The 13,425-nt window shown below is 46.8% G+C and overlaps 2 protein-coding genes across 3 annotated transcripts; both read left to right on the top strand.

Annotated features, from left to right (window-relative positions):
- Positions 1-11: 11 nt before the first annotated feature.
- ptgdsa (prostaglandin D2 synthase a) lies at positions 12-4,877 on the top strand. Its single transcript, XM_066713229.1, has 7 exons — positions 12-265; positions 1,368-1,507; positions 1,797-1,885; positions 2,249-2,362; positions 2,532-2,633; positions 2,955-2,977; positions 3,771-4,877. Exons 1-6 carry the CDS (start codon positions 170-172, stop codon positions 2,975-2,977), a joined length of 564 nt encoding a protein of 187 aa, XP_066569326.1. The 5' UTR covers positions 12-169; the 3' UTR covers positions 3,771-4,877.
- A 2,395-nt stretch (positions 4,878-7,272) lies between these two features.
- ambp (alpha-1-microglobulin/bikunin precursor) lies at positions 7,273-11,530 on the top strand. 2 transcript variants are annotated; one of them, XM_066713225.1, is made up of 10 exons: positions 7,273-7,429; positions 8,426-8,568; positions 8,698-8,771; positions 9,158-9,274; positions 9,460-9,561; positions 9,740-9,783; positions 9,994-10,066; positions 10,410-10,577; positions 10,808-10,981; positions 11,430-11,530. In XM_066713225.1, exons 1-10 carry the CDS (start codon positions 7,316-7,318, stop codon positions 11,513-11,515), a joined length of 1,095 nt encoding a protein of 364 aa, XP_066569322.1. In that variant the 5' UTR covers positions 7,273-7,315; the 3' UTR covers positions 11,516-11,530. The 2 variants fall into 2 exon arrangements, with proteins under 2 accessions (XP_066569322.1, XP_066569323.1); XM_066713226.1 differs by having other exon boundaries at positions 11,398-11,530.
- Positions 11,531-13,425: the final 1,895 nt, after the last annotated feature.

Genomic DNA, 13,425 nt, shown 5'->3' with positions numbered 1-13,425 from the left:
GGCTGGGGGAGTGATGCAGGCAGTATCGAGAGGAGCTTGGTATAAAAACCTTCCCTCTGGCTCTGTAAGTTCAACTCGGTTCATTTTGCTCTAGTCATCGTCTGGTTGCTGTTAGTTGTGCTCCAGAGACAAGTGAGGAAGAGAAGAAAACAGCAGACAAAAACTCAAAATGGGATCCCTGCTGCTGTGTGTCCAGCTGGCTCTGCTCTGCACACTCTCTGTCAAGGCGGACGTCCAACCCCAGAAAGACTTCAACCTGCAAAAGGTGAGTACCTTCATCATCCACCTCCACACGCAGCCTCTCCTCTCCCTCCATCCCTCTGTCTGTCTCACTGCAGCTGTGCACTCATGCCGTAATGAAGTTCTCAACTGATGATGAAATTTAAGACAAAACAAAAGTCAGGGTCATGATAGTATTGATCAACACAAGCCTGAACCAATGCTGCCTAGAGGGAAGAGAATGGATCAAATATGTTCACCTGGTTTTAAAACCTTGACTTCTTTGTTTGCATGATTAAAGAGGAATATAAATTCTATATACCTGGTGATATTTCAGGGTACCAGATTTCACCATGTCTATATTTTCTCTCAGGAAATTAATTTAAAATATTGATTCAGGCAAAATCCAGTTTAAGAAAGAAATGTACATGGTATAAAAAGTTAATCATTGACACTCCAAGAGAATGTCTTCCATATGTTCAGTCTTTTAGAATAGCTTTTTTTTCCCTTTGTTCTGTTCGATTGCCTAACCACACAGTTGGCTTTAGTTATAATTTGGTTAATTAATCTTTAATCAAGCTCTAACTTGGTCAAAGCAGTGTAGAAAAGAAATGTCCAATGTCTTGCTTTATGAAAAGGTTGCAAAATCACGGTGGGGAAGAAACAAAACAATTACAGCTCCTGATGTTTTTCTGTTGATGGAGAGCAGAACATAATGTGAAGTCTGTATGTATTGCACAATCAATGTAACCGCTGATATGAGTTGAAATCTGCAAGCTCCAGGCATTTAAATATGAGCAACTTTCAACGCAAAAATCTGGCTCCTCTTTGAATGTTTATAGCATCTTCCTTATTTGCAGACAAGTCACTAACTTGCACAAAATCTCGGTTTTCTAGTTTTTCACAGCTCTGCTTCCCGAACAAAACCAAACAATTTGATCTGAATGTGCTGCAAATGGTTACTGAATGTGCTGTGAATGGGTGATCTGAATTCAGTGCAAGCGTGAAATAAAAGTCATTTACGTCTGGTATGAATCTGATTTCACAGTGACTGAATTAGATGTGAATGAGAATTGACTTGACTGTGGTTTGGAGGGGCAAATCTGACTCACCAAGTTTCTCTCCCTGGCTCTGTGATCTGTGCTCAGTTCGCTGGGAAGTGGTACCGCGTGGGGCTGGCCTATGACTCCCCCGCCTTCATGCCGTACCGGGACAAACTGCGCGTGGCCATGGGGATCCTGAGGCCGATGGACAACGGGGACGTCAACGTGACCATGTGGAGCTTGAGGTGAACACCACCCCCTTGCCAAACAGCATAGTGGCTGTGTATCTTCTACTTCCTGTTTCCACTACAAAAGTTCTTAACTGGGTACTGCAGTGTCCTACATCAAGGGGGACATCATTTCCACTTCCTTCTAGTCTAGGACTTCAATCCAGCCAGTGCCTTGCTCATCTTAATTAACCCCCTGTGATTAATATAGCGCCTTTCACAACAACCTATGCCCAAAGCCCATCAACGTCATCTTGCAGTCACCGCAACTGCACAACTGTTTTTAACACGCAATTTCTGCTGGCAGCTTGTCTCCCAGGTCCCCCGGCTGTTACAGTCAGGTCTACGTGTACGAGAAGATGGCCGTGCCAGGACTGTTCAGCTACTTCAGCACACGTAAGACGGCTCGCTTTTCCCAGGGTCTGTGGAGTGAGCAGAGACAGGGGTGGGGGGGTGAGGTCACAGTTCCAGAGGAGGCAGGGTGGCTTAGTGGTAAGAGTTGAGTTACTGTGAGCGGGGGAGGGAGGGAGGCAGTGGGGGCTAGTGGTTAGAACTGGTGGATTGGTCAGAGAAAGGGGGAGATAGAGAAGAGATAAGAGTGCTGAGAGGAGGATAGGGAGAAAGAGGGAGAGACTGTGCAGGATTGAAATTAGAGTTGAGAGAATGAAAGAACGGAAGCAGGATGGAGAAAGAGAGGGAGGGAGGATGGGAAAGAGAAATGGAGAGCAGATTAACTTTGCCTGCCTTTTGAACCCTCAGGCCATAACAGGGTGAAAGACATCACCATCGTGGAGACTAACTACAACGAGTACGCGCTGGTCCTCAAGCACAAGAACAGGTTGGACAAGGACTTCACACAGGTGGCTCTCTATGGTAGGTCCTGCAGAGGCAGGGGGCAGCCGCACACATTCCGACCTCCTTCAGGTGGTCACACTCCCGAGACACATTTAACCCAAAGGTCTGGGCTAAGGGGAGGGAATTCTCCATCCAGTCCCTCTCAACCTTCTCTCCTCTCTCCCCTCTTTCCCTCTCCGGTGTCCAGGCCGCACACTGAAGCTCAGGCCAGAGCTGGTGGAGAAGTTTCGGCAGTTCGCTCTGTCTCGCGGATTCTCCAAGGAGTCCATCGTGATCCCCCCCGCAGAAGGTGAGGGACACACCAGGGACCCCCACACGGCCCCCTCAAATAGAAGATGTATAAACATGATGCATTATGTTCTGTTTTCACTGAGTGACATGATATATATATTTTTTAAATAGTTCAATAATAATAACATAAAAGAACAAATTCTCATTGAGGCCAGAATTTAACAGCTTTCTATATGGGCTCCCAGAATGCTCTATATGGGTTCCTGGTTACTGTTTTCCTGAAATTATCATGTTTTTTTAAACTTAAATCTTAAAATAATATCCGACTAATGTCTCTCTCTTTTTCTCTCTCTCTCTCTCTCCACCTTCCTCTCCATAGACGACTGTCCAAATGAAGGCTAGGTGAGTAACAGTACACTACCAACACTACAGCAAGTCTCCAAAGGGGCAAATGTTACTGACCTCAAACATTGACTCCTGGGGAAGGGAAGGGAAGGGAAGGGGAAGAAAGAAATAAGCCTAAACTTGTATTATGCAGTAAAAAAAGCATGCAAAAATATGTGAAGTATGTCACATGGGGACTGAAGACATACTGAGACCTACAGACACAAGATTAGATCATTAATTTAATAAAAGTGAGGCCATCCTCCTTTGCTCCCCTGACTTCTTTAAATAAAAAGTGAGTTTCTATTTGGTTTTTGTCTCCCCCCACACCATTGTGCACATCCGGAAGAGCTTCTTTGCCGAGTTTTTTGTTTGTTTTAAATTTATTATAAGATATTTGCTTTCAAGATGTCAGCTTAAATGCCTCTGCAAGACTCCCTCTGTCTGTCTGTATCTTGGTGACATCACTCACAGCTGCTAGAGAGGCAGCAGCTACAGTGAAGGGAGCTTCTCTAACGGGCGCAGGGTTCGTGAGCTCGTGAGGGGGACGTCACCCCCCTCCGAGCTACACTTCCATCACAAGAACGTTTGCAGAACCACAGCTCTCGTGTAGCTGCTAGTGATGTCAGACAGATACGCAGATGGACGGCCGGACTTGAGGATGTATTTAGTTCACCGCATGCAGGCTGACATCTTGAGAGCTAGTGCACAAAGGCCTGTGCACAATGAGTTTTCCAGACCCTCCATCCCCTCTCCCTCTCCCTCTTTCCCCCTCTCTAAGACCAGGTACTCATCCTGTCGCCCGGGACAGTTTTGTATTGCAGAGGTGTCAGACTGCAACACGATGAAATGTCGAAGCGGCCAACTGCCCCGTATCAGCCTCCCTGCTGCGCCCCGTACTCTCTCTCTCTCCTTCTCGTCTCCTCTCGTCCCGTTATCCAGAGAGCACAGCCTGGAACTCGTCAAGCCTGGGGATCACGCCAACTGTTTTCAGTGCCAAAGAGGTTCTCAATTCCACTGAGACAAACACACAGAACAACTGGGACTAAAATAACATCAAGACCTATAGACTGCTTTTATTTTTTTGTCTTCTTTGTTGTGGCAGCGCCTCTCTGCTTCAACCCTGCTCTGCCCTCTCCAGATTATCAGACAACAGCTGAGCAAAGGAGGGTTTTGGTTTTAGTTCTAGTTTGTCTGTCTGTCTTAGGTTGTTGTTTTGGTTTTTCGATCAATAAATGTGCTGGACTGCGCTGGCATGGGGGCGTGAAGGGGGCACAGAGACCTTCTCTACACCACCAACAACAACAGCAACAGCAGCAGCAAAAACAAAAAAACAACGTGTTAGTAATTAAGTTGCTTTATTGGACCGGCTGAATGGGCTGCACCGTGCCAGTGCTCGCAATGATTGAAAGAAACCACAAGCTCCGAGCTGGTGCACACTGGCCCGGGCTGTGTACGTGTCTGGCTTTGTTACAGTGATGTTGGCGTCAGGCTGATGTCATCAGCGCTGCACCCTGGGAGCCAGGCACTCCAGCCACGTGTCCTCCAGAATCACATCAGCGTTCACCAGATGCTACAGTAGTGAAACGGAACTGGTCTCATTTCCAACTCTGGTCTGCAGCCTGTCTGTGATCTTTTTTTAATGCTTGCCTCCCAGCTGCACACACATTCCTCTTAATTGGACTTTGTTTCTTGCAGAACTTTGGTGCCATTTTTTGTGTTTGTTGTTTTGTCCGGTTTATGTTTGTTTGTATGTCTACTCATTTTTTTCTGTACCTTGATAAGCATGCAATTTTAGATCAGAAAAAGCATATTAGTTTAATGTGAATTATTGCTTTGAAAGTGGAAGTGCTGCTTAAAGACTTTTATATCTGTGAGGCTGTACGGCATTTATAAAATAAATAGTGCTTCTGCTTGAGGCCTTGTGTGCTGTATTCCTCTCTGCCCGCCCCTCTGATTTGAAGAGAACCTGGGTAGTGTCGTTAACACGTCTCCCTTGTCACAGATTGATGAACAGAAAACCCAATAATGCCTTATACTAGATGATTAAATCTTTGAATGGTTTGATAATAGAGAGGTATTCGGATGTAGGCCGGGCAGTTTTTTAATAAACCTGGAAGAAGATGGTGGTAGGGAGAGGGAGAAAACAAACCAAAAAAACTATTTCGATAGATGAAGTCAAACGTCACAGCTGACCAGGATTCCCCACATGGTGGTGCGCGATTGGGTCAAAAAAAATCAAAAACACCACTGAAATTAAACTAGATTTAATGACGAGGCTTAAAACTACAGTCTGCAGCTGTCTGTGTGAGCCCAGAATACAGACGAACCTGGAACCATCAGATTAAGTAATCCCTTGCCAACCACAAGGGCTAGATTTGTGAAAAACCCTGCTGTTGCCAAAACATGGTTGGCAAGACTAAAAGCCTATGGGAAAAATAGGGTGAGGTTCCACAGTTGCGATTTACACTAATTTGTTAGCATAACTATGCATCATAGTTATGAGAAATATGTACCTGTATGATATGTTACTAGTGAACAAAAATACTTTAATTTACCTTTAATATTCATAGTGAAGTCCAGATGATGACGATGATAGTGATTGGCAGAGGGTGGGGGGGTTGGTTAGAGGGATGACAGGTTGTTTAGAGACCATGATTTAAAGCAAACATAAATTAAATATATAAGTTTCACTATCACTGCGATGTCACAATTCCGCAGTGTGTTTATGAATGAATGACTGGCCAAACATGTTGTGGGAACACAAAACCGTGGATACACGAAATTGTATGCTCCAAACCACGTTAGGGAAACCCCTGGTTGACAAGGGAATACTGTTTGTAATTTAAAAAACACCTGCAGAAGCCTCACCCTGCACACTCTGAGACATTACATCAGATCAGCTGAGCCTCCCATAACAGAAACAGAATATAGAAACCTAGATTAACAATCTTCATGCCCCGAAGAGCACAGAACAGATATGACAGCCTAGGACTGTCCTTCAGAGAGGCTCAGACCCCAGTGTGTACTTTTACACACACATTTAACATACACACACACTCACACACACACACTCACTCACACACACACTCACTCACACACACACACACACTCACACACACACACTCACACACACACACTCACACACACACACACACACACACACACACACACACACACACACTCACACACACACACACAGGGATTTTGGAAGTAGCTTTCTGTTCCCTCTCCTGGGCTTCTATCAGCCAGCTCCTTAAATTCGTGATGACTGGCTGCAAGCTCAGGTGACCCCCTGCCTGATCAATTATTGTATTCACCCAGGCATCGCCCCTCCCCCCTGTGTTTGAATAGGTGAATGATTACAGATATCGGCAACTTTCCCCGCTGTTGACCAAGCCTGCCCACACATCTCCACGTTGCTCTCTCACCCATAGAGGAAGGTTGCGGGTTTACACTCGTCTTTTCTGGATTTCTGGATCGTTTTGTGACAGTGTTTGGTAAGTTATCATGGTGGGGGCCAGTTGCATATAAGTCCGAATAACTCCTTCCCGTAACCAGCGCCACACAGCACTGCACCTACCCAATGTGTTATAGTACTATGTGCAACAGCAACCTTTCATTACACGTTTAAATTAAATTGTTCATGTTTCTTTCTGTGGAAATCCGACATTCTCTCTGTCAGGGAGCACTGCCTCCTGCCACTGACGGACACCATGCAGGTCAGGCGGTTAGTGATCTGGCACAGCACGGCGCAGCCCAGCCCAGTCCAGCCTGACACGACACAAAATAGCCCAGCATGGTGTGGCAGGTGTACTGAGGAACAGTGTGTCCTTACAGTGACAGTTACTCATTGAGGTCGCATTCTCATTCGCATCACTTGACAAAGGACATATTCTCTCTTCCGTTTCAAACAAGGGCATGCACGAATAATAATAATAACAATAAGGGGAAGAAATAGTTGAAGAAGAAGGAGAGAACAAAAGCAAACCAGAGAACAGAGATATAGAGAGATTTTTCTTCCTGTCGTCCAATTTAAAACAAAAAATAACAACAGACAGAATAAACAGATACGACATGGGCCCTTTGCCCCGGCTGCTGCTGCTGTGACTGTGCTCGTCCGAGGGGTCAGTGTCCTGGGGGAGGGCACACAGTCTCTTTGTGTGTGTTTTTATGGGGTGGGGTTGTTGGTGTGGGATTTGTTTTCCAGTGTGTGTGTGTGTGTGTGTGCTGTAAGTGGACAGGTTAGTGGGAGGCGAGGCATCCCTGCGGGAGGGGGGGCATGTGGGGCACTTACACTCCTCTTCAGTGTCTCTGCCCCAGCAGTCAGATAGCTGCTGCAGACACACAGTGAAGATGATGGCTCCTCTTGTCCTCTTCCTCTTGTCCGCCTGGCTGGCCCTAGCCTGGGGGGGGCCCTTGCCTGACCGTCCCGAGATCCAGGTGCAGGAAAACTTCGACATGGACAGGGTAAGGACCCACAGCACAGGAGCGGTGACTGTAACTGTTGCCACACTGCCACAGAAACTCTCGAACGCGAACTCCAGTGTTCATGAAATGGACACATCGGTCTATCTCTCAGAAAACAACTCACCTGTTTCCTCTCTCTCTCTTTTCTCATTTTTGTTTTTGTTGTTAATGTACAATTTGTTTGGCCTTTTCAAGTTCTTTGCTCCCTGTGTCCTGAGAACTGCTGAGAGTGACGATAATAGATAATAATTAATTCTATGATTCATTTTATGATTTTGTCAATTTTTTATTAAATGCATGTTTTCTTCTGCCAAGAAATGCTTAGTCATAAAGTCACATTGCCCGCTTTTCTGAACTCAGCCTTTGAAATGCCCCTCCAGTCAGCAGTCGTCCTCCCTTCTCTTCTTCACTTTTTGCTTTATTCCTACTTCTCTGATATTTTTATACAGTATTTATTACATGGGGGGGTTTGAATTATCATTTTTGATGGCAGTGCTGGTTTATAGGTGTTTGAGACCAAACTAGCAGCAGAGCACAGATGCTTTACTGCTTTATTTATTTTCACTTAATCTCAAAAGAGTAATAAAACATGACCACTGTAGAAGATTGTCCTTCACCCTTTCGTTCTCTCGTTTTATGTTTACCTGTCTCTCCCCCTCTCTCTCTCCACCCCCCCCTCTCTCTCTGTCTCTGTCTCTCTCTCTCCACTATCAGTATCTGAGGGTTGGATACACATTGCAGGATTAACTGAATGCACAAAGGACCTTTGAGACCTTTCTTATGTGGGGCTGGTTTTTAATATTGTACAGTACTGTTGTATTTCTTAATGCTGAACTAGTGGCACTGAACTGCTGACCTGTATCAATCCAAAATAATAACCCTGCCTCCACCAAAGACATTGTGAAATCCTCTGCAGTTAAACGACTGTACTCTTCCTCCTATCCTCCCTCCCTCTGCCTCCCGCCGCTCACTTCTCTCTCTGTCGCACTCTCTCAGTTCCTGGGGAAGTGGTATGACATCGCTCTGGCCTCCTCCTGCCCCTGGGTCCAAAAGCACAAGCACAGGATGACCATGGGCACCCTGGACCTGCAGGCCACTGATGACGTCAGCCAGATAGCCATGACCACGACCTCCGTCAGGTCAGTGTTGTTGCCGTAGAGCCACACTCTGTCTTTATTCTGTTGTTTTTTTAAGTCAATATCTAAAGATTCAGGTTTTAATATTGTAAATGAAGTAACGTAGAGAATGTCTGTCTCGCTCTCTCTCAGACACGGTGTGTGCAAACAAGTCTCGGGCTTCTACAAGACGGACGCCCCTGGACGCTTCACCTACCACAACGCCAGTGAGTGTCCCGACTTGCTGTCAAAATACTGCCGCAAAAACATGAAGACCAAAAAATATTAAGTAATCTTCATAGGAAGCAATTAGAAAACCATGAAAGTGAAAACCAGCACCAACCCTGAAACAAGTACGACCAGTTACTGTCTTAGCTATGGGAGGATCAGTATATATTTCAGACATGTTACTGTCATGGTAGCGAGACAATCTGGGAACATGTCTCCACAAACAAAGTGGTGTGTGTGAGAGTGTGTGTGTCTGTGAGTCTGTGCGCCCACAGCCCTTTATAAATTCACTGCCTTTACTAGCGAAACGTGAATGCAATTCTTTTAAATCAATCTCCTCTGTCCCCTCTGCCCTCTCCATCGCTCCCCTCTCTCCCCGCTGCAGAGTGGAACATGGATGTGGACTCCTATGTCGTCCACACGAACTATGACGAGTACGCCATCGTGATAATGTTCAAAATGAATTCAGGAAAGAACTCTTCCACCACTGTCCGACTGTACGGTAAGACAGCACGCATCCCGTCCTGCTATGTGTCTTTCGGTGCCTGTGGACCGTAAGTGATGCCCTCAGACGCCAAGCCCTCTCACCCACAGAAGAGCTCCAGCAGCACCTGCCAGCATAAAAAAGTAAAAAGCAACCAAACAAACCAACCAAAAAACATAATTCACTTTGACTGCCCCCTGCAGGACGCACCCAGGAACTGCGCCCCAGCCTAATCACAGATTTCACCCAGATTGCCAGGGATTTAGGCATCCAGGAAGACAGCATCATTACTTTACCCAAGAAAGGTATGACACCCGCCCTCCCTAACAACACATACATACAGGGACACACACTCACCTCCCCCCTCCCATGAAATGTTACCATGAAAAAATCACTACAGACCAATAAATAAATAAACAACTAGAGTGATCTTAGTTCAAGTGTGTTTGAGAAAATGCTGAGTTTCTCTCCTCTCTCGCTCAGACGAGTGTGTTCCTGGAGAGCAGGTGGAGGAGCCAGTGGTCAAGGTGGGTGACACACACAAACACACACACACGTCTCACCTGCAGGCTGTGGCTTAAAAAACAAGATCATTTTGATTCAAGGAAACACTGCCAGTAACATTTAAACCTGTAACAGTATTTGAAGCTGGTTCAAGAAGAGTTTAATTAATTCAGTTAATAAGCTGATTGGGTCAATGTCTCTGAGCCCAAGTCTGTCTGTCTCTCTGTCTGTAGAGAGTGCAGAGGGAGACGGTCCTGGAACCCACAGAAGGATCAGGAGATGACACCACCATGTTCCGAAATTCAGGTGAGAGATGTGCCGGGCCCTGAGTGGATCCTGTGTTGGTCTTTGCTGGTCTGTGTGGGTCTGTGCGGGCCTGCGCTAGCCTGTGTGGAATATTTTCATTTCGATGAGGAGTCCAGCTACTCATAAATATCTCCCTCCTTTTCATTCCTCTCATCCAACTCTCTCTGTGTGCATCTCCTCTCCTCCTCCCTCCCTCTATTGCCACCTTTTCCCACTCCTTCTCTCCTTCCCACCATGCCTTCCCTCTTCCTACCCTCTTCCCCACCCTCCCCATCTCCACCTCCCTCCCTATCTCCACCTCCCTCCCTAAACTCTCCCTTCTCTCCACTCGCCCTCCCCCCAGACTCGTGTAACCTGTCTCCGGATGCGGGGCCGTGTTTCGGCTACATCCCGAGGTTCTTCTACAACTCCTCCCAGATGGCGTGTCACATATTCACCTACGGGGGCTGCATGGGCAACGGGAACTCTTTTGTGACAGAGAAGGAGTGTCTGCAGAGCTGCCGCACTGAGGGTAGGCAGGCTGGGGGGGTGCAGGTTGAAGAGGAGAAGCTGGGTGTGACCCAACTTTGACCGACCCGCTAATGGCAAACTACAAACCTGTACACCAAACATCATGGCAGTCGAAGAAAGTGGCGACTTGTAGTAAATTAAGTCACAGCTGAGTACAGTTTTGTAGTTACTAATTCTAATTAATATTTATTTATTGGCATGTATTTCTCCCAACCCCAATCCCCCCCGTAGCGGCCTGCCGGTTGCCGATAGACGTGGGCCCCTGCTCTGCCAGCAATGACCTGTGGGCATTCGACTCCCAGATTGGCAAGTGCGTGGCCTTCAAGTACGGCGGCTGCCAGGGCAATGGCAACAAGTTCTACAGTCAGAAGGAGTGCGAGGAGTACTGCGGCGTGATGAAGGATGGTGAGGAAGACTTCCTGAGACACAACCTTCCCTGTTGTAAAGGCCAGAAAATACACTATTATATGCAATTATTATTATTATTTAATGTAATATAAATGAATTTGATGTCATAGTGATGAGACCCCCTTTAGGTTTTTTTCTTACCATACCTCTGTTGAAACACTGGAGGGAGACAGAGAGTCAGATATCTCAGATACAGTTGCTGTAGATTATAGAATTGGCAGATGTCAATAGAAAAGTATGTCTGTGTTTAAATGATAATAATAATAATGTATTATTATTATTTTTATTATTCAGCTTATTGATGATCTGAATCCTAACCAGACTTTCTTTGTATCTGTGTATGTTCATCTCTCTGTGTGTCTGTCTGTCTGTCTGTCTGTCTGTCTGTCTGTCTGTCTGTCTGTGTGTTTCAGGTGATGATGAGCTCTTGGGTCTCCCTGGAAAGAACTGAGCGAGGGACCCCTCAGCCTGTCCACCCTGTCTTGCTCACACTCACACATGCACCCCTGTCAGGTTGCTACAAATAAATAAACAACTTGGAAATACTGTCTGATACTTTGTTTGTGTTTTTTCCGAGCACCTGGCAAATCTGCACCGCGTCCTCGCTACCATGAGCAAGCCACGACCTACAGTAAGCCCGAGACATGGGACAGTATTCCTATAGCAGCATGGAAAAACCTATGAGAGCTTGGGCACCACCATCCAATTGACCCGGGTAAACCTGCGTCAGGGTTCCCTTCACTGAGGCAGTGAGCGAGACTACAAGTGTGGCTTGTATTTTTTAAGCTCTCCCTCTTCCCCCCACCCCACCTTCGGCAGCACAGGAACACACCTTACTGGTTATTCTGCTCTGCGCTGGGCAGGTGACACATGCAGATTGCCAGGAATGGGCCACCCGGCGCTCCTGTGATCACGTGTAGTTGTATTGTGTAGGGGGCATTAGCTGCAGTGAAGGGACCCCTTCAAATGACCCTCATGGTTTTATGCTGCATCCTTCCAAAGCTCCTAAAAACTTGAATGAACTTCCTTTGTCTCCTTCAGGTCCCCTGCTGATCTGAAACTGCCTAAAACAACAAACTGAAACAAAACTGCAGTGCTGGGGCCCTGTGTGTCGCATTTAACCTGCAGAGTGAGAAGTTGCCAGTAGGTGGCAGTGTTGCCTAAAGCAAGCCCTCTTCCGCTTCCCTTCCCTTACCTGTTGGGGGGGGGTGGAGAGCAGCTTCCTGTCCCAGGGTTCTGAGCCAGGAATTCTGAGCTGACAATGCTGAGAACATCCGGAAAGGGAAATGGAACTCCAGAATCTCTCCTCTGACCTTCCGGAGAGAGAGAGAGAGAGAGAGAGAGAGAGAGAGAGAGAGAGAATGACAGAAAGACAGAAAGACAGAAAGAGAGAGAGCAAACTAGGGGTAGTTGTATGATTACAGTCACTTCCACAGAGAAAAAGAGTGAGAGATATAGAAACAGAAAGAGAGAGAGAGAGAGAAACCTGTGGTGGTGTCAGATTCTGCAGTGTGTTTGTCCCTGGAACTGCTGTGAGCTGTTGCTCACACTTTCACACCTTGACCGCACAGCCTGGCTGGCGAGCGTGAGAAATCCCATGCACAGACTCTCAGATCAGACCTTGGCAGTGCACAGCACTCATAATGTTTTTATGTTTGAGACCTAAACCAAAGCACATTGTTTCTTTCACAGCTTCACACGTGGGAATTGAAATGGAGAAGTAGGGGGAAGTGGGGGGGGTCGGCTGAGGGGGGCAGGGAGATACAGTGTACGGGGCACATTTCAGATCGTTGTGAAATACAACGGGAGCAGGGAAGGACAGAGTGGCTCACCGTCTCTGTATGTAGACTTGTGATATGAATAAGCGAAGGAGGACGAGAAGAAGAATTGTCATTTGTCTGGCGCAAAAGCTGTCGGAGGAGTGAGTGACTGAGTGAACTGCACAGTGATATTAAAGATATTCCAAGAGGACAGGACTCTACACGTTGTCACATGCACACTGATAATCATAACCACAATCACAACTGTGTTTGTTTGTGTGTGTGTGTGTGTGTGTGTGAGGGTGTGTGTGAGGGTGAGTGAGTGAGGGAGTGTGTATGTGTTTGTGCTTGAGTGTTACAGAGAGGGAGGGGAGAGCTGGCTACAAAGGAATTCTTTTCAGTGCGCCTCAATAGTGCATTATTGTCCCACTGGTCTTTGTGTCGGCTCTGTATCCGATAGCCTGTCTGTCCCTCCAGCTTCGGAGCGGAGAGACCGAGAGACCAAGAGACAAAGAGGGGTAGAGACTGAGAGACAGAGAGACCGATACTCAGGGACCGAGAGACTGAGATTGAGAGGCCGAGAGAGGGGAGAGGAGAGGGAGCCCAGTAAAACACAAAAACTACATACAGCTGCTGGTCCTCGCTGCGCACTGCCGTTACCATTTTCTGGTCCTGTGCACG

Source organism: Amia ocellicauda, chromosome 9 (genome assembly GCF_036373705.1).
Source record: "Amia ocellicauda isolate fAmiCal2 chromosome 9, fAmiCal2.hap1, whole genome shotgun sequence".
Lineage (NCBI taxonomy): Eukaryota > Metazoa > Chordata > Actinopteri > Amiiformes > Amiidae > Amia > Amia ocellicauda.
The sequence above is the reverse complement of the archived record's forward strand: the minus strand, read 5'-3'. Positions and strand labels throughout refer to the sequence as shown.